This window comes from Dendronephthya gigantea, unplaced genomic scaffold, assembly GCF_004324835.1.
Source record: "Dendronephthya gigantea isolate DGI-Jeju-01 unplaced genomic scaffold, DenGig_1.0 000225F, whole genome shotgun sequence".
Classification (NCBI taxonomy): Eukaryota; Metazoa; Cnidaria; class Anthozoa; order Malacalcyonacea; family Nephtheidae; genus Dendronephthya; species Dendronephthya gigantea.
This window is the reverse complement of record NW_021163235.1, coordinates 220,147-244,175: the sequence shown is the minus strand read 5'-3', so window position 1 is coordinate 244,175 and position 24,029 is coordinate 220,147. Positions and strand designations below refer to the sequence as shown.

Below are 24,029 nucleotides of genomic sequence, written 5' to 3'. Positions count from 1 at the left end.
TTATTAGCTCTATGCATGAGGTCTATATACTCCGGTATATCGTGCGCACCACTTGGATATATGATTCTAAACATATATTGGCGTGGTATAAATATACATTAAGCATCATACATATATAGTATCATATATTGGCTTTGGTAGTTAAAAATACTCTTTAAGATATCTATCTGAAAAGATCATTGGTTCTTAGGAGATTTTTATATACGTAATCTGCAAGTTATCAAATATTGGTTGCTTGATATTGTATGTTATATAAATGCATCTATATATGAGATTCACGGATGATCTTTTTAGAGTAATATATACACGCAACGTTGAACTGTTCAGTTCGTGAGTAAAGATCGTGCTGTCTCACTGGATTCATAAACAATATGCATGTACAATCACTATAATGTACATAACTTTATAAACTTCGAAGCCGCTGCATGCAACAACATACGAAACAATAATATCTTTTGCCCGGCCAAAAAATCTGGCATAAAAAGAATGTCTTCTGTCTTCCTAATTGCTAAATCTTCAAGTATAGCTTATTTTGAGTTGTATAATACGGTGTTGAAATCTTTTAGACACAAGAGAGATTCCAGCTTCCTGTGTTATATGTGACGTTTAAGTGTTATCGATATATTGTTTCGTATCATTAGCTATTGTTACCCATTTGAGCGTTATACAAAAGATTTATCTCTTATAAAGCCATGTGCCCGTACAAATCCGGCCTTAAATTATCTCCGTGCGATATGATGGGGAATAGACCTAAGATCTCTCTCGATTCTGAGCCGATATTTTGATTTCAAAAAATGTCTGTTATTTCTAATGAAAATTGCATGTTTCGGCGCACCGTGTTTGGAAGCTTCCCATCGGCGCAGTAATCATTTCAATAACATGTTCTTAAAACGCGATGTTAAATAAAATATTTCCTAATTTGAACCTATCCATTAGCTCGGCAGGTTGCAACAGATTCAATGGACGAAGGCCAATTAACGCTTGTCAATGCGTTTGTTCAGGCCAATGCGTGCGACTGAACATCTATGCGAGTCTCAAATCATGTTGTTCAGATCTTACACCAATCTCCGGCGCACTTTCGCGCATTTCCGAAGTTTAATGGTGTTGTTTTGAGACACGATATTCAACAAATAACCACTCTACGCCTACCACAAGAGTTGCTGCTTTTAATACGATTGTTTATGCTCGTCGTAAGCTATAAACAAACTAACAGGGGACCGTATAGGTGTCAAGTTCATCGTGGGATCATTTTAAACACTAAGCCCTCTCTCTCTTTCGAAGTTTAATGGAATTAATATTAGCCTTTTGCCAATAGCAATAAAGAGTCTTAAATCATTTACTCTTTTCATAACCCAGGCGCCAAGAACTGAATAGTTCTAGTGTATGAGTGATATCGCTGGGTGTATATTTGTATTGAGATCAAGTAGTGATTAATAATTGCGCATTCCTTTCGACAATTCAAACTGAGCCAAGCAAGCGAAGCGAATCCTGATTCATCTGAACGTAAGCTTAGAGAAAGTAGCTAGGACATATACCATTAAAAATGCTTACCTGAACAGCGCATCGTCTGTAGGTAACAGCAAACGATTATGGCTAGCGTAATTACGACGCTCTTCATCTTTCTTGATTGGTTTTTGCGATGACGGTGTAATGGGAATTGAACTGAAATTTGTTAAGCCAGGCTGTGGGACATTATTGTCTACAAGGATGGCGTCGCAACCCCACGCGGTCTAGAGAAAGCGAAGATACTCGATCAGTTTTGAGACACCTCTGCTATGCAACATTGTTGAAAGTAACATCTTCTCAAAAAAACACCTATTACATTCTAATCAATCTCGAAAATTACCGCATCTCTCTTTCAAATCGACACTCGCACGACACCGTAGGCATTCCTTAGAATATCTATTGTATGGTGATTTATGTAATGGCCTTGTAGCTTTGCACACCAAACACCCGTCTGGGCACGCTACGATTGTCCAACTCGCGTTTTATAAAAGTTTAAAAACATGTGTTTCTCACTCGTAGCCTTGTAGACTCCGATGTGACGAAATAAGATAAATAAAGTATCGTACAACGTAAGATAAATGAAACATTTGGTGTTAACGTGTTAAGACAAAGATTATTGAAAGCTTAAAATTCGAGTCGAAACCTGTCCGGCTGGCGTGCTTTGCCAAAGGCCAAGATCAATTGCGAGTTTTTAGTCGTAATGGAAACCACGGCGCGCGGTTAAAATTTTATAGCAAGCATGTCAAAGCATGTATAGTATTTGTGAACTGGGTTAAAAGATGACAAGATAAGGTTTTCTAGAATTCTTAAATGAAGTCTTATTGGGTTCCTTATAGTTACTATATAGCTAGTTGGATAACCCGGTAACAAGTCTATATTGAAGTGCTAAATATATTGCAAATATTTAGTATCTTAGCGTGTTTCTTGACACGATGAGCGCGCTATAAAAATAGAAGTCATAAGCGTTGAAAGGCGATGACCTGCACGGAGTTATCTCATATGTGTTCAAACTTTTAAACAATCATTCGCCAAATGACTTTGTTTATTATGATGTGTTTTGCAGTTAAAAGAACTTAAAGTCTTCCTTTATTCGCGCGGGGGTCAAAAGAATACACACAAAGTTCGTTGTTATGCCAAAAAGCCGGTGTGTCGCGAATGGAAGTAAAGATTGAGCCGATGATACGAGTACCACGCGATGCTGAATTTGCTCAAAACCTAGTAATTCGTACATATCACGTAAAGTTTGAGAGGATTCCAGTTAGCACGGCATATCACATGGAGAAATTTCTTGCTACAGCGTATCATACACAATAACATCCCTATATTATAAGCTTAATAGCATCTTACATTTAATGACCCCCGTGTAATTATCCCCCTATATAACTCACAAATAACACACTCAAGCGATGGGCTTTAACGAAGAAATGATCAGCTACATACAAACCTCTCGATATTCCGTGAGTCTTGTGCAGAGAAAGTGTTAGTTAGAATCAACACCATGCATGTACACAATCAGTTCACTGAGTGACTTAGCACTTTTGACTTGTGATGCGATAACAAATTCCCTATGTATCAATAAGCACGAACCATGCAAAGATAGCCCCGATCGATAAATCACGATTGTTTCAAGGAAGCGCCAAGCTAACAGCGACGAGTTTTATCTTCCGTGTGTATATATTGCACTTTCGTACATGGAGTCACAAACAAAACGTTTAATGAAAGTCGTTTGACCCGAAGCTCACCGTGGCCATTTACTTGTGTACAAAATAGCGACATCAAGCTTGTAAAATTAACACACAGCGGGCCGCCAACTCAGGCATTTGACACCCGTCGTTTGATGGTTATTGACAGGCCCGTGACGTCATGATCACGAATGCCGGAGATTAAAAGCAGGCGTACACACCAGTTGCGGGCAAATTTGGGCCGTGTTGCCAAGCAGGACAGCTGTGGCTCTGTCAATAATTTAATTAATGTATAATTTAATAATAATTAATGTATTTCTGTGATTTTCAGAGTCATTATAGCGTTTCAATCGATAAGAAAGACCTCACACTTAGGGTTAGTACACTACACTATATATCCTACGCCTCCATAGCCATGACACGACATTTGTAGCGCCACAGTGCCGCTAAATATAACTGTTTTCCTGGTTTTTTTTCATTGTTTTTGCTAAAACATGAAATGTGCAAAGATTTCCGTCACTTTTAATAGCACAACTGGAACAACAACGCTAGGGGTTATTACAAATAAATGGTCTATTTATTAATTCCGGCAATCTGACAAAAACAAGTCGAACAAGCTAGACAATAATAGAATATAAACTGTTCATAACAAATTGTGAACAAATTGCACGCCATAGTACTTTCGTTCTTGTCTCGTAAGCGTTTCAAGCTTCAAAGAACAGTTCACAATTTATTAAGTTTAATAACGGATCGATACATACGCATTTGGCCTAGGATTTTTCAGCAAATAACACGTATACTAGTTGCTAGATTACATATAAATTCAAAACATATTCCCATTATCTGAAACAATCGTGAACTCGTAATATAGCACATTAGTCAAAACACACTGACTCAAAAGTATTGCCGCAAGACTGTTTTTGCATTCAATTGAATAGTTTACACACTCAGTTTAGCACGATTCAATCGATACAGACAGTATTGTACCAGAATACGTGCATAGATGCATCAGTTTTCTGTGAATAAAACAAATAAACTTACTCATAAAGAAGAATTGCTGAACTCGAGCGGTTTCGACGTTTCACAAGTACAGGATGCGTTTGTTTTTCCGAATAATCCCGGTTCAAATTACGCGGTTGCTCAGCCTATATATAATGATAATACTGCTGGAGGCGAAGTCAGCTGTGTTGTGAACAAGAATACTATCAAAGCAATGCCTACAATCTATTTTTAAGACGGCAGCTTTCGATCATGACTGACAAACACTTCATTTGTAAATCAATGGATGGGACTCTCACGTCGGGCTGTGACGCAGTTCAAGTTTTTCCGTGTTCCTGTGTTTTGTTCAAATTGCCGTAGATTTAAGATTATTAAAAAAAGAAATATAAAGAAGTTATTTACGAAATCGTATTGACACAATTTGATTGCTGTACTGTATGCCATAGCCAAGTAAAATGGGTTACACTTGAAAACGTACTCCATAAGGCATGCGCTGCAATACACCAGACAAAAGAAAAATTTAGTTCAGTGCAGGACATCGTCTTCGATACTAAAGATTTAGGTTTTAAAACACAAATGTCATTATTCCGGAGCCAGTTTGTTTGAAAGCCAGCGTTTAGCTTAAACCGGCAGATATACGTTTTCCAAAATGGAACCTATTTATTGAACTTTGGCTTATTCACCGTTTAAGCTAAACGCCTTTGCTAACTTTGAATAACCGTCGCTTGGTTGGTAACGACTTTGCCGATGATGTCAAAAAATCACCAGTATAAACGTGAAGTCTTGCTTTAAAGCTCAAATCTTGGTTTGACAGGATTCAGCTCTTTCCAGAGAATGTTTCTCTTGTATAGTTCATTGAGTATAGTGTTTCGTTTTTAGCAACTCTTTCAAAATATACCTACACCATTGTAACAATGCATGGTGGAACTAAATGATTGCAAATCATGATTCATGGATTCATAATTACGATAGCGGCTACGCCATAGCCTGTTTTGCAAATCTATATTTTCAACCACAATAAAAACTTACGTTTCATACGGAAGACAAGAGTTTTAAATGCGAAATATTTGCACCAATTCAAATTACTGGTTTGTCATGACTACAAAAATGTTAATTTAGCACTAATTTGGAGCGAATACAAGACGCTTATATTCAAAGCTATTCGTTCCAAGTTTGTTTCATGATGAGTTCCAGACGTTAGCTTGCAATGGACCTACGGCGTTTCAACTAAGGATGAACCAAATTCTTCAAATTAGGACAAGAATGAAACCATATATATATATACCCACTACATGCAGAAAAACAATAACTATATTTGCATATTTGTGCTTTTAATAAGTGTATGTCATGACAATGCTATCAAAGAACTTTTGAGATCGTCTTGATTACGTAAATCCATCTCAATTAATCCTACTGGTCTTTCCTGTCCTAAAAGCCAGAAGAAAGGGAGCTCCTTGTCTATTTGTGAGGGCGAGCAGCAAATAAACAAGATCTTCGGGAACAATATAGCATATTAAATATATCCAATGTTTTACGATAGGGCAAAATAAACAAATAATAGAAAAAACCAAACCACATATTACTCGCACATCCACGCATGTTCGGAATAGCATTCCAGTATGGTAAGGATATTACCATATCTCCACCAAAATTTCTATTCGATTTATATAACTTTCAATATTTAGCTATACTCCGAGATATGCATGTTATCATTGTTATGTATAAAATATGATATGTTATCAGTAGCGTAGCCAGCCTGACGATTTGCCCCGGCGCAATGCTAATATTTTGATGTTCGTTGACTTGTGAAAACAAAAAATTTCTAAAGATGCGAATAATTATTATAATTATTATAACTCGAAATTTACAGAGCAGGAAAAATCGACCGTCAGGCTGTCTACGCTACTGTATGTTATAAACGATAAAACTAATTTACTCGCAATAAATGAGCTATACGAGATGATTGACTAAAAATAAACCAAAATATATAACGGAAACAAGTGCATAAATGCTAAGGGGCAAGGAGTTGTCTTTATGAAAGCACAAACTCACCAAAACCAAGCAAATCTGCGGTAGTTTTACTGCTTTCAAAGTCTTGAATCACCCGATGTATGTAATGCATAAACTTAGAACCGGACATACTTTGATAGACTTATTTTTAAAACGTTACGCAACTTATAGCGGACAAAAAATATTTACAATTGATGAGGTTCATAAACGATGATCGTATTGATGATTTAAACAAACCAGCACGTCAGTGTTTGTCTGAGTACAGTGTCTCGTATGTCAAACTGCGCCTGACGAAAGCCAGACCTCCATTCATGGTTTTGCATTGCTTTTGCATTTGAAAACATTATCAGTTCATAAATTTCCTTTTTAAGTGGTTTACTGCATGCTATATACATACAAGATTGGATGAAATAAATTCCCAGAATATACCCATGTATTTTAGACCGTCTAGGAGTCTTGGTTTTGAGTGAAAAAGGTTTTAGATATAAATAGCCGTATACTATTTCCAGTAGGAAGGACATTTTCTCCTGGACCGTTGAAAGGTTTTTAGTATGTTTCTGGGTAGTGCTTGCATGTTTATCGCGATTATGCTGTTTCTGTGAGCAAACTTTGAAATGCCAGGAGCTTAACGTGTATATAGGCATGCAATACTCATCAAAAATATAGAGACTGATATAGTCTTTCGGTAATTTACGAGCCCTGTCATTTGAAAGATGATCTAATTTGAAATGAAAACGCACATTCATGCTTTATTTCAAAATAACTTTGGCGAGCGCGAAATAGATCGATATCAGAAATTATTTGAGCTGTAGGCTGTAATCTAATCATAGCTATAATCATCATTGGTACATTAAAAAAATGAAAGTTTATATAATCATAAACATTGGAACTATAATATACAAATTCTGTGAATGCATTATCATAATTGCTTCCTTCTTTATAAGGCTATAGAGAGCTGTATTTTTAAGAACTCGTTTTTTCCTAAAGGCCGGTGGATGACTTGATCGATTCATTGTTGGGACATTTCGCTTATTGCTTTGTCACAATATAGCTATACTAACTATTCTCTGGGCGATAAGTGTGCTATGATTCATCATTGCATTCACTTGCTTTTTCAAGCCGAACATAGGAGAATGAAGGAAAATACACACAATAGTCCTGGGGACCTTGTATCAAGCCCGTTTAGCTTAAACGGTGGATAAGTAAAATTTAAATAACAGTCTTACATCTCTCTTGAATGAGTCAACTTGAATATTATGCACTGTAGTTGTAGACAGTATCTTTGTATTAAAGTTGAGTAAAACGATAGACTTGTCTATTTTGAACTTAACCACCGTTTAAGCTAAACGGGATTGATATACAACCAGCTCCTAGCTGTCCTTAAATCAATTCTGGCAGTGCACTAGTGTTCTGATCGCTAGATACCACAATAACCTTCAACCCCGAGTATATATATACCGGAACAATTCATTATATCATTACAGCCAGGTCATGGAATTATTGTGATCAAAACCCTGCCCGGGAACGGCTTGCACGCGGCGTGAGTGAAAGGTTATTTATTATACAACCTGGAAGATCCCTATCATATATCAATCATGAACGTACGTGGCGGTTTTTAGTACAAAATACATGAAATAGGACTTGATGGGTTTGAAGAAACCGATTTATAGCATTTCAACAAAGCTAAAAAAGTTCAACTTTAGCTAATAACGAGTGCTATAAAACTATTTTTGAACTATATATTTATATATATGTATACCTTATGTCTGAAGAAAACGATGAAAGTCTTCAAAGTTGATTCAAAATGGAGTGAATATCTCCAAGCGCAAACGTTCTCTGTTTCGTTACAGAAGAAGGTCGGATGGATAATGAAAAGATGGCGCCTCTGATGGTTTGTTTTGCTACTTAGGAAGTTATTACCGTCAAATGCCGAACAGACCATAGAGGTGACAGTTCGAAGTTACGAACATAATAACACTCAAGTACCATATCAATATCGACCTTACACCATTGCCAGATATCGAAGCCCGTTTTAGACACAGATTTGCACACAAAAGGTCTCTTGGAATGAGCTAGCTTTGTTTTCCTAGGTCACGCGTGCAATACCTCCCTGCACGATCTAAAAATATTACAAAACGCCTCGCAATTGCTCTCTATAATTTCTTTTTTGTGTCGAGGTAGTTTGCATAGATCTGCTTCGTGTATATTACGAGATTAATTGCACGCACCGGACGGAAAGAATTCAAAAGCTGATTTCAAAAAGAGGGAAGTTAGTTAAGGGTTTGTTTTAAACATACTGAAAACCTTTATGCGAGTCGGAATTAAAGTGAAAATGTGCATTTCAAATGATAGAGTCATTCACTGAGTTAGCCGACAAACAGTGGAAAGCAAAACGTCTCGATCAACTTATATTGTATAGCAATGAAACTTGAAAGGAATTTTTTTTCATGATTTGATTTCGTATATATATGGCTTTTGTTTCAAAGCAAGTATCACACTATATAATCACAGGTATATAGTCGATGTGACGGCGTAATTTATTTGTCCATATATACGGGTTCAAACTGATAGTTAAAGTTCTAAGGTAACATGTTCACTTGTTAAACAATTCAACCAAATCGTGACAGAATGCTGCGTGTCGTGTGGCTCAGGATTTAACGATTATATCAGAACAAGTAATTCTGAGCGTAAATATTGTTCAGTAGCCAGCGGTCCTATATAAAAATAACCCGGTTTGATGGAAAAAACTCGCACATGAATGCAGACAGGCGCCTTCCGAAAACCGAAATTATTATTATTGCAAAGCATGAAATAAGCTCCGGACCGGAAAACGATTGTGCATGGAATCGATTGATTGCCGAATGGATTGATAAAAACCTCAACACGAAATCTTCAAATAATGTAAAAGAGTAGGACAATATTTGGCTAGAAAATCATTTCGCAATGCATGGCTCTTTGCATGCAAACGGCTTTCGCTGTGATATTCATTTTAATATATGAGCTGCACTGTGATATTGGTGGATGGTGATCACTGACACACTTGAAAAATCTACCGAAAGCAATGCCGCTTAATTGGATATATTAAAGCTCTACATTTTCCTAAACGAAAGTGTCCCTAAGACGATTGAAAATCCGGCCACCAATTCACAGCGCAGTGCCTGCATGAATGATAAAACGACTTATTTTCCAGATGCATTGTTCGTGAAATATTCTTCAGACTTTTGTCGACGAGCTGAACCCCTTTAAGCATGGCGAATTGCAACAATTATTCGGAGATGACAAAGGTTAATATTCATGGCTCAAAGTAAATCGAATATCGACGTTACCATGTTGTGTCGAGTCATTGCCATCCCTGAAATGGTCGGTTCACGGTGTATATAATATTGTTTTGTGTTGACATTGCATGGTTCGTCAAATTGATTGGAAATGTTACGTGTTATTTATGTATAAACAAGAAATGATAAACAAAAAGCCTTAATGGATGGTTAATTCATATTAACAAGAAAAGGAAGTGCGTTTCGTGGCGAGGATTCTGCCTTGTGTTATCAAATAATCTTTACTAATTGCGTTTACATGCTTAGCATAATATATCTCACAGTGACGGCATTGCTTTTTTCGAATTCAATAATGGTACCAGTTTCACACAGAGACAACGACCATTATGAGGGTAATTATTTCCGTAAATAGACTACATCAAGAATACATTAGCGTCAATGTTTTGACACTGTATTTATCGGATTGAGATTCGATTGTCTTTCAAACTGATTCGTAAATTATCATATAATTAGCCTCCTTGAAAAACTGTGATTCTTCAGACGTTTTTTTCTTCTCAAGGCAAAGATCAGTTTGAAATAACAACCCAAAATTATGTCGAATCTACCGAGATTTCGATGTTCGAGAATAATTCGGGTCATTATATTTCACATGCAATTGAATTTGAAAACAAGTTCAACCACGGATTTAACTACAAGCGAGTTTAACTATACGAATCGATTTATACAAGCCAAGAGTATGCACTTCGAGAGCAGATATTCGTTGAACTGCATACATGCGCGTGAACTCAATTCAAAAAAACAATTTATTAAAAGTAGTAAAGACCAATATAATCACAAACGCAGAAATATCTAGAGTACATTTGGGTAAAGTACTCAGTTTGTTTATTTTATATATTAGACGTTTCATTGTGACCTACTCATTTATGACGGCTGTGAGTCACAAACTTTAATTAAATGGTTCGTGGTGCTCTTCATTGACCTGCCTCCTCGCCCCAATTCCCCGCTGACCAGCTGCCCAAATACGGAAGAAATTGTTCTACTCTGAAAAGCAACCTTGTGACAAGTTCCTATGGTGACAACATTGTCATTGGATAATTAGGTCGCATCATATCACGACTGATTAATCTAACTATTGTTTAAAATATACATCAGCCACACATAATCAATATGATTTTTGAAAATGTTCTCAACTGAGATGAATTGAAAACAGCATAAGAAATAAAATTGTTAATGCATAACACTTGAAAAGTATAATAGTTATTTCAATTGTCAATCGGATCTTGAGAGCAAATATGAACGCTTTCAGAAACACTAGTAGAAACTAGTCTTAATTACAAAATGTATATCTATAGCAAAGATTTGATGCATTAAAGCACGAATCAGAACTCGCTATAGCTGAAGGTATTGCGTGTAAAGAATTTCGCACAATTTAAGATGTGCTTTTACGAAGCTTTGTGTCTGCATTTGCCGAGCAAATGCGCTGAAATTTTGCCAAAAAAGCTTTTGTGCTATTGTTCTAGGCACGCGTGAGCAAATATCGTAAAGATATGAATTGGTTGTGTTTTTTATGCAGCGCCCAAGTGCTTAAAATTTGCATCAAATAAGAAGCACTCCTTTTGAAAGAATATATACCTCAAGTTGATCACGTTCATAGCCAAATTCTCGTCATGAAAATTAATGCAAATCTTCAAAAAGAATTCCTATTCAGGAGACCTTCGTCGTCTCTACAGAATATGGGTCTTTAACGATATTTAAATAACCAACCATGCAGTATCGCTCTTTTGTCATTAGTTCAAGCACAAAGTCATTAGCGTGCAAACAAACAAATATAGCTGAAACAATTTTAAATTTGAAACACGAACGTTTCTTAGCAATTAAATGAGAGGTTCAGAGGTTGTTATTGCTAAAAACTATGAAGTAAAAATATCCCCAGATCTTCATAAAGATTATATCCTATAATTATATATATATATATTATATATAATATATATATATATATATAATATATATTAATAATCTATAATATAGCTTGCTGTTCATTTGAAACTCCATCTAACACAAACCTCTTATGCTTGCAATATCATATATATATTTATATATATATATCATATAGTTGTTTTTATATCCAAAAGACTAAAAGATTAAAAAAAACTCTTGCAATATAAGCGATAAACTTATGCACCTATATTCTTCTCAGGAATCACAAAGTTCACCTGAAGCATAGATCTCGAATACAGAATGAAAAAATGTGCATTTAAGACGCTTCCTTTTACACAATAGATCTATTTACTGAAAGTATGAGCTGTTCGTTCGCTCGAAGCCCTTGCATCCCCTAATAAATATGCCTATAGTCCTTGTCACTCTAATATGTCACTTGATAATTCATGTGACACTTCACTTACACACGATGCTAGATCATGCGTTTTGTTGATCAATTCTGACCGCGGCTTTGAAAATAAAAGTAGAAACTATGCTTTGAGAAACTATATGCGCAAATGAGAAACAGAGGGGAAGTGTTTTGAAACATTTCTTAAACAGTCCAGAGATAAATTGCATTGACTTAAAACTATATTGGTAATGACACGTTTCTGTTATATGTTTCAGTTAATCCTTCATCCAAAGTTCCATTAAAAAAGATGATTTATCATGCTATTAATATAATGATCTCACGGAGAGTGCTTTTAAACAAAGTAACATCAAGATAACAATAATGAAAAGTTCTTTCAAGGGCCCTTTCCTCTAGTTAAAGTCTTTCATTCGGTGAGGCAAAATGTAACGTGTTTTAGGAGCAGAATATTTAACAGGACAAGGGCATGTAATCGATGGTTTAAAACAACGTTGCTATCCGCTTTATTCCTATGCGAATAAGGTCGTTTTAAGCAATTATTCTCTTCGTTTACAAACAAATATTGCTTAATGTTTTTTTGGACAGGAAACTCTTGCAGAGGAAATGGGCGACCTGTCTACTTGAGTATTACCAGATCACACACATTTAGTGTATTCACGCACGTCATGCATAGATTGAGAAGTGCATATAGTCTTTGTAACTTGTTAAACCAGAGAAGAAAAACTTGTTTACACAAGTTATATGAATACATTAGTCGTGGAAAAAAAAATTCATACAAAGTTGTGTAAAAAAGTCTTGCAACGTTTTGTCAAAAACAATGAAATTTCATTGCTTGGACAATGTTTCAAGGCTTGGTCTGGGGCCGGTTGTATCAAGCCCGTTTAGCTTAAACGGTGGTTAAGTTCAAAATAGAAAACAAGTCTGCCGTTTTATTCAACAAGCGAACTAAATATTTTTAACCTTAATACAAAGATACTGTTTACAACTACATATTCAGTGCATAATATTCAAGTTCACTCATTCAAGAGAGATGTAAGAGTGTTATTTAATTTTGACTTATCCCTCGTTTAAGCTAAACGGGCTTGATACAACCGGCCCCAGGTTAGGTAAGTAATACACTCATGATTAAAACATTCATGTATTTCATTCATTTACGTAAAACAATAATATATTTTGATTACACGTTTAACCCCTTTTTATATAATATTATAAAGATATAAAAAATAATACGTTACAACCTCTGTTGAAACGTCTTTGTTATATGCTGATAGTAGGTTTAGTAACATGAATTTCCCAAGCAAAAATAATTAAAATTATAAAAATGGAATATATATAAGACGTACCCACACAAATTTCTCACCATTCGTTTGGACGAAATGCTATCAAGAATTTAACCTAAAGCGGAAAATATTGTTTAGAACATATGTTAGGGCATTTGACCTTCGTGTAAACGTGCAAATTAAAACTTAGAAAGCAGGCAAATAACTTTCAAACAAGACATAACGAATTACAAATACAGACAGAGTAACGTTGCAGTGTCCAGAACATCTTATTCTCGTTTGCTTATTTTAACTGCTGTAAACAATATTCAACGAAGAATTGCCCAAACAATTTAGGTATTGTTACAGCTCTTGTCTGAATCGTTTGCTGGGCATTGATTTTCAATTTTGAAATGATTGTAAACAATATCAATGCATTAAAATTATTTTTTCATGAAGGACATTACAGTAAAACTACCATAATGAATCACCGTAATGAAAGGCAACTGCATATTTCAGAAAACCTACCTCGGACAGTTAACTCAAGTTTTCGTTTGACCGTGCCAAATTCGTTTGACGCAACACATTCGTATATGCCAGCATCATCCTTCTGCGCATGTCTGATAACGAGAAACGACGATTTTCCGACGAGGGATCGGATGCGCCCGTTGGTCGTAAGTTGCAAAATTTGGCCACGTTTGTACCAGGTCATCACCCATTTGACGCGCCAGTCGGTAAAGGCGCATTTCAGGCGGACAGTGCCGCCAATGTCGGCCACGTACGAATCGGGTGCGAATTCTATTTTGCCGGCGTGGATTTCTGCAGATAGACATGAAGTGATTAAACAAAGTTCTACGACAAGAAACTAATACAAATAAATGAAATAGAAATTTAATGAACCATTCAATAGACTCCCACCCAAATAACGACCACCAATCCAAAACATGCTGAGTTTGGGCAACTTCTTCCGCGCCCCAGTGTTAATTACGAGTAGAACAGAAATTGTATATTAACCTGTTCCGTTAACTCTTAAGAATGCACTTCTAATACCCTGTCCAACATGATTTGAAATCACACACGTGTACATTCCCTCGTCTTCTTTTGTAACATTATTCAAATAAACTTTCCCCCCGTATTTTCCGTCCTTTTTGTCGACCTCAAACGCTTTATAATGTCGATGATTAATTAATGTATAATACGACGAATTGGCGGTGGGTATTCCGTCGAATTTCAACTCCGGGTAACTAGGAGGCAGTTTCTTCCAGTGAAGCCAACGATAGTCAGTCAACATTGGACCAAAGAGCTCTATACACTGAAATGTCACGTTGTCGCCAACACGGGCAGTTTTGTTGACTGGGAAACGACTGGACAACACTGGACGTATTGGTCCCTTTTCTATAAAAAAACACACAACATTTTTGCGAGGACGGGGGGTGCGAAAATGTAGTAACTCATTGGGTAAGGACTCGCTATAAAGTCTCAACATTATGAAAGCAGATTAAATTAACAACATTATTTAGTTCACACTCCATTAAATCTACCCACCTATTACGGCCAGTCTGATTTCACATGATATATTCCCTAGTCTATTTGACACGATACATTTGTACACGCCATTGTCGGATGGAACGGCTGTTTTGATCCTCAGATACCACTTTGTACCGTTAAACCTTTGGCGAAATAATTTAGAAACAAAAAATCAAACACCAAACAACGACTGTTATTTCATTCTTCACTTGACTCGAAAATTGATTATTGAAAATTTTGCTCCACCTATAAGTAATATGCGATGATCACCTAAGTTGTTTCTATAAAAGTGACAGAGGAAGGAATCACCTTTGTAATTATACTAAAACAACTTTACTCAGCGATGTCTATCTCGCCTTCGGCGAAGCGAATAATTATTAAATATACGAATATGATAGTCTTTCGTCTCATAAGGTGTCCACTGCCAATTTTAAAGCTCAACCGAGTCTTATCTTTCTCTAAAATGAATACCATATTTAGGAAAACTTATAAATCCAGGACATACTTTGGATCCAAGCGGCGATATGTTACGATTTTACCGTCCTTCAGCCACTGATATTTCAAGGGAGGTTCTCCGTCAGCCGCACAGCGCAATTTCAGATCATTCGACGCTGGCCAGGCGATGTACTGTTTCGGTGGCATCAGCTTTTGAACCACGGTGGACCTACGCGAGGGAAGGTCTGATAAACTTGCACGCTTTTGAATAATATCAATGCTAGTTAATAATCAAATAAGTCAGGAATTTGCTTTATAATTGTTCGAGAAAGTGAAGATAGACAGAAGCAAACATGTATAAATTCATGCTAACAATTCATAGCAGTCGCAGCTAGATGATAAATCGCATCACTTATAATTTTGAGAAAGGTCTTCGTATAAAGTGATCTTGGTTACAGCATTCTGTGTATAGCATATTTCGTTTCAAAAATACAATAAATAATATTAGTCATCTGTCTTCATGATAAATTTAACTGCAACAGTCTGCATAAAATTTAAAATGAAGTCAATTTATTCTTTCCTTCACAATCACTTAGTTGCTCGTTTGCTAACCCCAGTACTAACCTTGTCCAGGTAAACCACGCGGTTTTAATTGACCTAAAAATATTCAATGATGGAGTATGAAACGAATATTGAACATCATATGAGTTCAGCATGTCTTATGGGGCAACGCAGCTATATACTGGAAAAATTGGTCTGTGCACTATCCGTGTCAACTTTCTCAGTGAAAGGAAACATCCTGACAGCATCTACAAGTACCATACAACCACACAACTCACCATATAACCATACAACTCACCATACAACTCACCATACAACCATACAACTCACCATACAACTCACCATACAACTCACCATATAATCATACAACTCTCAATTCAACCATACAACTCACCATACAACTCACCATACAACTCACCATACAACTCTCGATACAACCATTCAACTCTCAATACAACCATACAACTCTTAATACAACCATAAAACTCTCAATACAACCATAAAACTCATCATACCACTCACCATGCATACAACCATACAACTCACAATACAACCATACAACTCACAATACGACCATACGGCTCACAATACAACCATCAACTCTCAATACAACCATTCAACTCACTATACAACCTTCAATGCACGCATACTTATCATACAACCACACAACTCACCATACAACCATAAAAATCACCATACAACTCACTTGTGACTGTTAAACTCAGTTGTTTACTTTCTGTGCCATATTTGTTTCTAGCCACACACTGGTACATTCCGGCGTCGCGGTTTCGTACGTTACGGATTCTCAAAATGCTCGTCATTCCATTACGCATTCTGAACCTCGGCCTTCCTCGAACCCGAACAACTGCGCCGTCTTTGTACCACGTCATTTTCCAACCGTTCTCCCAGCGGTTGAAATTGCATTTTAAACGAATTTTTTCCCCAACTTTCGCCAAGTAAGTAGCAGTCGATTTGTCAACTAACGTCGGTTTTCCTCCTGAAGTATAAAGGGAATTCCTAGCTGGTTAAATGAAATTCGTTATCAATCCGGATTGAATTAACTGTTTAATGTATTTTCAAGATGTTTGTTCCTGTCAAAATTTGTCTTATTAAGCTTTTGAACAGTACTGGTTTTTTGATAATTCTCTTTGCTTTTACGGTTATAACACTTAATGGACCGCTATTAATACGAACTTTTACATATATGGAGTACAGTTTCACAGAGAAAGCCGAGGATTGTTTGTTCATATACTAGATTACACTACAGATTAATTGATATAAGATGCTTACTAAAAATAATTCAAGTCCGTGCAGTGCCTTCGGGAAATTCTCATTTAGTTTGTTTCCCGTACAGATTTTACCAGTGTAAATAAACCATAAAGTGGATTACCTGATGATTCAACTTCCAGGAAGAACAAACCGCAAAGAATGAAACAAAATTTGACAAGCATCTTGACACTTATCTAAGCCTCGTCTGAAGCGAAATCTAAAATTACCAGATTAAATAAATTACAACCTGACGCAGAGATTTAAACCCTTAGCCACTTTATTTTTTGAGAATCTGAATACGCAAGCTGCATGTCTTGTTTCGTTATAATATCTGAAGCATTGCTAGCATTTAAGAAATATTTGGACATTATCCTAACTTATATTTCAATAATCATCATGAGAATTATACTGCGTATTTTGAATTGAAAATCCCAAATCTAGCTAGTATTTCCTCTAAGTAATGAAAATTGTTTGATTGAAAGAAGCTATTTTGAATTAAACGGGAGTACTTATTTTTGGCACACCCGATATTATACATTGAAATGTTTCAAATGAGACTTTTTTATATTTATGAAGGTCTGTCTTACCCTATATATCCAGTTAAAGACGTTTCACTGCTTAATTTGAAGTCGTCAAATGCAACAGGTATATCAAAGTGCTTTCCACCAAAGCGATTCGTATTGTGATGAAAGAATGCTACGCTGGCCCTGGTATATACGTATAAATCAATCCTTTCAGGAAGAAGGCTGGTTGTTGTTGTAGTTGCAATCTTCACTCCAGGTGAAATTTGATATTTAATTACTTCAATATGCTGTGTATTATGCAATCTCTGAACGACTAAGAAAGGTACCGCTTACGGAAACAAAAGTCAAGTAAAACAACTCCAACTTATTCTGCGATGCATATAGCAAATATATTTCGATAGCAACTATTTCAATATTTCTTGCCTCGCTTTTATAATTAATCCTAACGGACCCGTCATTATTTACAGCCGAAATGGAAGCTCAAGAGAAAATAGCATAGGAAGCAAGAAAACAGAAATAAAAAAAAATTGAATACACTTGGTTGGTCGGGATAAAAAAGTGGGTAAAAATAACTTTCCGCCATTTTGTTTATTTTGACAAAATTATTAATTGTTTACTACAGTACAATTAATGAAAATAATTGTACTTCTCTCGACCAATCAGCATCCAGTAAGTTTTCTTACTATGATGAAATTATATGAAATTTACATCTTGACATTATATCATTTAAAATCTAATACAAAGTTATAAAAAACTCAATCTTCAAAATTTGTCAAAAACAATAAAAATAGTATGCAAAACAATTATATATTTCGATTACATAAAAAACTACAAATATAATTATCAAATCACCTTTTCATAAAAAGTTTTAAAGAACAGTACGTTGCGACATCCGTAGGTGACAATATTCACCAACAAAATCATTAAAATAACAAATTGAATGAAAGACGTACCCAAATAAATTCCTTACCATTCACTCGGACAAAACGCTGTCAAAAATTTTAACCTGAGGTGGAAAAGAGTGCACAAGACACAAATAAGTAAATTTTGAATGCAGATAATTTGTTCAAGCCTTAAAGTTAAGGCCATGCGAATAACTAATTAAACAGGACATATAAAATACCATGCAAGTATACCAGCTGACATTTCGTTGTATGGTACACAACATCTTTTCCCTTAAGTTTTTTTTGTTCTCAAGATGTTGTAAAAAATACACTATTTAGCTAATAAATCCTAGGTTTTGTTGTTGGTCTTGTTTAAAAATCTTTTGCCAGGCATTGACCAGTTTGATGTTATTTTTGAAATGGTGGTCTTAAGATTTGCCACAAATAAATTCATGGATCCCCTAACAGGATTTTCACGAGAGAAAACTATATTAATAAATGCCATTTTTAGGGAGAAGGTTCTTCATGAAAGGCAACTGAATACTTCAGAAAACCTACCTCGGACAGTTAACTCGAGTTCTCGTTTGACCGTGCCAAATTCGTTTGACGCAACACATTCGTAAATACCAGTGTCATTTTTCTGCGCATGCTCAATAACCAGAAACGACGATTTTCCGACGACAGATTGGATGCGCCCGTTTGTCGGAAGTTGCAAAATTTCGCCATGTTTTTGCCAGGTCATTGTCCATTCAACGCGCCAGTCTGTGAAAGCGCACTTCAAGCGCACCGTACCACCAATGTCGGCAACGTACGAATCGGGTGCAAATCTTGGTTTTCCCGCTTCGATTTCTGCAGATAGAAATAAAGAGGTTAAAAAGGATAAACTAGGATTCATTTTTCTGCGACAGAAAAGTACTTTCTTGCTTGCAACCCCATTTCGGTCAATTGATCAATTAATAAATCAACTTTACTGGCAAACAAAGTATCACATTTAATGCATTACTGTACTTTTCTTAATGTGAAAGTCACGTTATCGACGCCATGTTGGATGATCAGTTTCACAAAGAAATTTAGCAGTTAAATTCTAATCCCCATGTCCTTTGAATTCCTGGGACTAGTAACACTCGCGCCACATATAATCAAGGTAACGTTTTGAGCTCAAGATCCTTATTCCCTTTAGCAGTCTTAAAAGCAATCTATCCTATCCTAAACTAAAGAACTTGTTGAATTGCCCATCCTCAAATTAATTTAAATTGCGTCGTTCAAGCATATATTGAATTGGGTTTTTCGCATGTATGTGTTACTTGCCTTCTGGAGTAAATCGCCTGGGCAGCACTTTCAACCAAACAGTCTCCTTGCTCCATCCCCTAACATCCCCTGCTATACAATAATACTGCCTTTCATCCTCACGCGACACGTTCGAAAGTAGCAGTTTCGCGCAGTGCCATCGCGATCTTTCGTCTTCGCAAATGTAATCGTCTCGCTCCAGTCCGGAAGGTAAAACTTCAATCGAGTTGTTCTTTTTTGGATTCTTCACTATCCATTGAAAATGAGGCAAAGCGTCGCTGAATCCTCTACAAGTGAGCGTCACATTGTCTCCTTCGTACGCAGTTATATTTTCCATTTTTTGCAACACTGGTTTTGTGAGTATTATTTCTAGTGGGAAAACTTTAAAAAAATATCACACGTTAATATCACACACGTTAAGATCACCGATTAATTGTGCTGGAAATGAAAATGAAAATATACCACTTTGAGCTGAAAATCCTTATTCCCATAACGAGTTTTAAAAGCAATTTATCCAATCATAAAGAATTTGTTTAACTGCTCATTTTCAAATTAATTCGAAACACTTAGTCTAAGAATTAGGAGGTGGTTTAGCCATAGTTTCAATTGGGTTTTTCGCATGTATAGGGTACTTACCTTCTGGAGTAAATCGCCTTGGCAGCACTTTCAACCAAACTGTCTCCTTGCTCCATCCCCTAGCATCCCCTGCCATACAATAATACTGTCTTTCATCCTCACGCGACACGTTCAAAAGTAGCAGTTTCGCGCAGTGCCATGGCGGTCTTTTGTTATCGCAAATGTAGTCTCGCTCCAGTCCGGAAGGTAAAACTTCAATCGAGTTGTTCTTTTTTGGATTCTTCACTATCCATTGAAAATGAGGCAAAGCGTCGCAGTATCCTCTACAAGTGAATGTCACATTGTCTCCTTCGTATGCGGTTATATTTTCCATTTTTTGCAACACTGGTTTTGTGAGTATTATTTCTATTGTTGGAGAACATAAAAAAATATCATACGTCAACATCACCGCGTTAATTGTGTTGGAAATGAGACAGAAAATACCACGATCCTACCTTTGACTATCAGGTCAAATGACGCGCTAACATTTCCAAGTTTGTTTGAAACGAAGCACGTGTATTTTCCATCGTGTTTTGGTCTCAGTGATTCGAAGTTTAAGATAAAATCACTCGGTTTTATCCGCGTTAAACCATCAGGCATTCGTTTAAGCTGTTTACCATTTTTGTACCAGGCGATTCTTGGCGATGGTCTGCCGGAAGCCGAACATGTGATTTTGAATTTGTTGCCAGCGGGGATCATTATCATCTTTTTCGTCATCTTCTTTGGTTGCGTGAAAAACGGTTTTCGATCTAAACGTTTGGGAAAAGAAATTCAGTTCGTCATGATTCAAAAATCGTGACCTTTGCACATTTCAAGCATAAAATTTCTTATATAAAAACACTTCAAGTATAAAAGCCTCATGATTGAGACATCCACTGACCATATGAGCCTGCACTAATGAAGGAATTAATATATGTAATTCTAACCTTCAGGAGAATTTCCGACTGGATCTATAAAGAATATGAAATTACGATTAGTAAGGGGGAAATGATCCGAGTTGTCAATTTGTAAAAAGTCTGAATTTCGGTTTTTATAACAAAGGAATTGTATAACGTGTCTCCTATGAAAAACTTAAAATATACAGCGTACGATATATGATGACTTTCGAGACAAGATTGCAATGCATATAGGGTGTTTCCATATCATTTTTCATTTGTGATTGTGAGAAGTCTACCAAATATGACTTAAGGATACATTATTTAATCTAACCTTCAACAATTAAAGTAATCGTTTGCTGAATTTCTCCGCCATTATTTTTCGCCCGACAAACGTACTCTCCGGCGTCGGAATTCTCCACATTTTTTATCCTCAAATAACGGAATTTCTTGATTCGATATCTTTTTCGTTTCGTTATCCGTTTCCCGCCTTTTGTCCACCAATATTCTGTATTTACGTCAGCGATCACGCGACAGGGAAGCCTGACTTCTGATTCGCCGAGCACAACGGTCGCGTTTGACACGTCACTCTGGAAGGATGGTGGCGGGGATGCTGAAAGTAGATTAAAATTTACTGACCCCCCTGACATTATTTCAGAAAAGTTGGCAAAACAGGAGGGGAATTATGAGGGAAGTAGGCCAGTTTAGACTTGCAATTTTTGCTGCGATTTTCGTCTTTGAAGATGGAAACGAGTAAAAGTTACGAATGCTCTGATGTATAAGGGCTCTATTGAATATCAGTAACTAATTCACTCGTCACATTTTTCATTTTTTGCAACACTGGTTTGCGAGTATTATTCTATAGTTGGAGAACATGAAAAGTTAATATCGCACGTTCGGACCACCGCGTTAATTTGGGGAAATCAGAAAGAAAATACCACGATCCTACCTTTGACTGTCAGGTCAAATGACGCGCTAACATTTCCAAGTCTGTTTGAAACGAAACACGTGTATTTTCCATCGTCTTTTGATCTCAGTGATTCGAAGTTTAAGATAAAATCACTCGGTTTTATCGCCGTTGAACCATCGGGCATTAGTTTAAGCTGTTTCCCATTTTTGTACCAGGCGATTGTTGGCGATGGTCTACCGGAAGCCGAACATGTGATTTTGAATTTGTTACCAGCCGGGATTATTATCATCTTTTTCGTCATCTGTTCCAGATGCGTGAAAAACGGTTTTCTTTCTGTAGGTTTAAAAAAAATGAACTGTTATGATTAAAACATCGTGTATGGAAACCATACAACCGAGTGTAAAACAAGACCTAATAAGATTGGAAGAAATGAGTTTTTTGAAATTTATTCGCAAAGCGATTTATTTTGTCTTTTCTCGGTAGCGAGTAAACACATACACACTGCATGGCATCGTAGATGATTCATGGGATAAAGTACGGCCCTTATTTAGAGCTATCCAATGTAAATATCAGTATATACACTACAGCTTTTTTATTACTATTATTATTTCGTTATTATTAGTGTTACCTTCAGTAGTATTTTCTTTGGCTGGATCTATGAAGAAACAAATTAAAATTAACAAGGAAAGTGTACAGTCTTATCTGTTCGTTGTTATTTTCTTCTAATCAAATTCGTCTTTTAAATTTTACCTTTAACAATGAGGGTGATCGTTTGGTGACTCTCTCCGACATCATTTTTCGCCCGACAAACGTACTCTCCGGCGTCAGAAGCTCCCACGTTTTTTATCCTCAAATTATGGAAATAAGTGACTAGATATTTCCTCGATCTTCGTATTTTCTTGCCATTCCTTGTCCACCAATATTGTGCTCCCATGCCATTAGACACGCGGCAACGAAGCTTGACCCGTGATTGGCCGAGTAATGCTACCACGTTCGACTTGTACTTATAGAGTAATGGTGGACTTACTGGTGTACGTGTGAATGCTGAAAATTAAAAGAAATGGCCAAACAAATAAAGTTCACTAACCCCCCGTAACGGATATTTAGGCAAGGTAGATGGAACGGGGGGAGAACAGAAATAAAACAAAGTGGGCAGTTTAATGATCTACATAACCTCTTTAGACCGCTCGAGATTACAGTCTTTCCTGTGGGAATAAAATTGGGTACGGGTACCAATTTAAGCCATGCCGTGCCGATAAATTGAAAGTATAGACAGGGCCGTAGCTAGAAGCTTAATTGGGGGGTGAATACAGAATATTCATATATTCGTCTTATGCCCGACTGATTTCTTTTGTACGCTATTGTTTCTACGTTATATAAACATAAATATATGAATATACACCCCCTCCCCCAATTAAGCGGTCTAGCTACGGCCCTGAGTATACAAGTATATATCACCTGATTCCACCACGAAAAACAAAGCACACAGAATGAAACAAAATCTGGCGAGCATTTTGACACTCCAAGTCTCGTTTGAGGCAAAATCTCTGTAATGATAAATTGTTAACTGAAATAATTGAGCTTTTAGCCTTGGGAATTTACGTTGAATATTATGTCTCGTTTCGTTCACAGCTTCATTCTGATTAGAGGATGAAAACCTCATGAAAATTGCTACAGACAATATTGACTTTATTGTTTATTTATGTTATACACACATGCAGATGTCGTTGGTTAAACATTAAACCAACGGAATAACGCCAAAATTATACAGGTTTTAAAACATTCCCAAAGGTCTTACCCTATATCTGCAATTGAAAAAGTCCTACTTCTTCAATTTGAAGTCGTCGCAAGTTCCAACACGTTTATCAAGTGCTTTCAACCAAAGATGATTCGCGATATGTAATCAATAATGCTAAGCGACCCTTGTATATGTACATACGTGAAGGTAAATTGATACATCCTGTGCATGGGGGTTGGTGTTGAAAGTTTCACTCAAGGTAAAGTTCGATATTATTTCCCCTTATTGGCCTATATTACACGCGTAAAAATCATCATGTTGATGCA

At 36.4% G+C, this 24,029-nt stretch overlaps 2 protein-coding genes across 2 annotated transcripts in view; both read right to left on the bottom strand.

The window, feature by feature from the left end:
* Positions 1 to 24,029, bottom strand: part of LOC114540235 (fibroblast growth factor receptor 2-like) — a 40,829-nt gene that overhangs the window by 10,846 nt on the left and 5,954 nt on the right. The window contains exons 9-15 of the mRNA XM_028560511.1: positions 23,764 to 23,770; positions 23,424 to 23,512; positions 22,716 to 23,009; positions 22,594 to 22,620; positions 22,005 to 22,298; positions 21,390 to 21,668; positions 21,107 to 21,130 (exon numbers count right to left, since the gene is read on the bottom strand). Of these exons, the coding sequence (XP_028416312.1) occupies positions 21,107 to 21,130; positions 21,390 to 21,668; positions 22,005 to 22,298; positions 22,594 to 22,620; positions 22,716 to 23,009; positions 23,424 to 23,512; positions 23,764 to 23,770 (1,014 nt within the window). The remainder of the gene's footprint in view (positions 1 to 21,106; positions 21,131 to 21,389; positions 21,669 to 22,004; positions 22,299 to 22,593; positions 22,621 to 22,715; positions 23,010 to 23,423; positions 23,513 to 23,763; positions 23,771 to 24,029) is intronic.
* On the bottom strand, positions 1,627 to 15,249 carry LOC114540226 (fibroblast growth factor receptor 3-like). Its single transcript, XM_028560502.1, has 6 exons — positions 15,111 to 15,249; positions 14,624 to 14,748; positions 14,093 to 14,473; positions 13,607 to 13,897; positions 13,163 to 13,214; positions 1,627 to 1,730 (listed from the first exon to the last, which is right to left on the bottom strand). The coding sequence occupies exons 1-5, from the start codon at positions 15,245 to 15,247 to the stop codon at positions 13,210 to 13,212; spliced, it is 939 nt and encodes a 312-aa protein (XP_028416303.1). The 5' UTR covers positions 15,248 to 15,249; the 3' UTR covers positions 1,627 to 1,730; positions 13,163 to 13,209.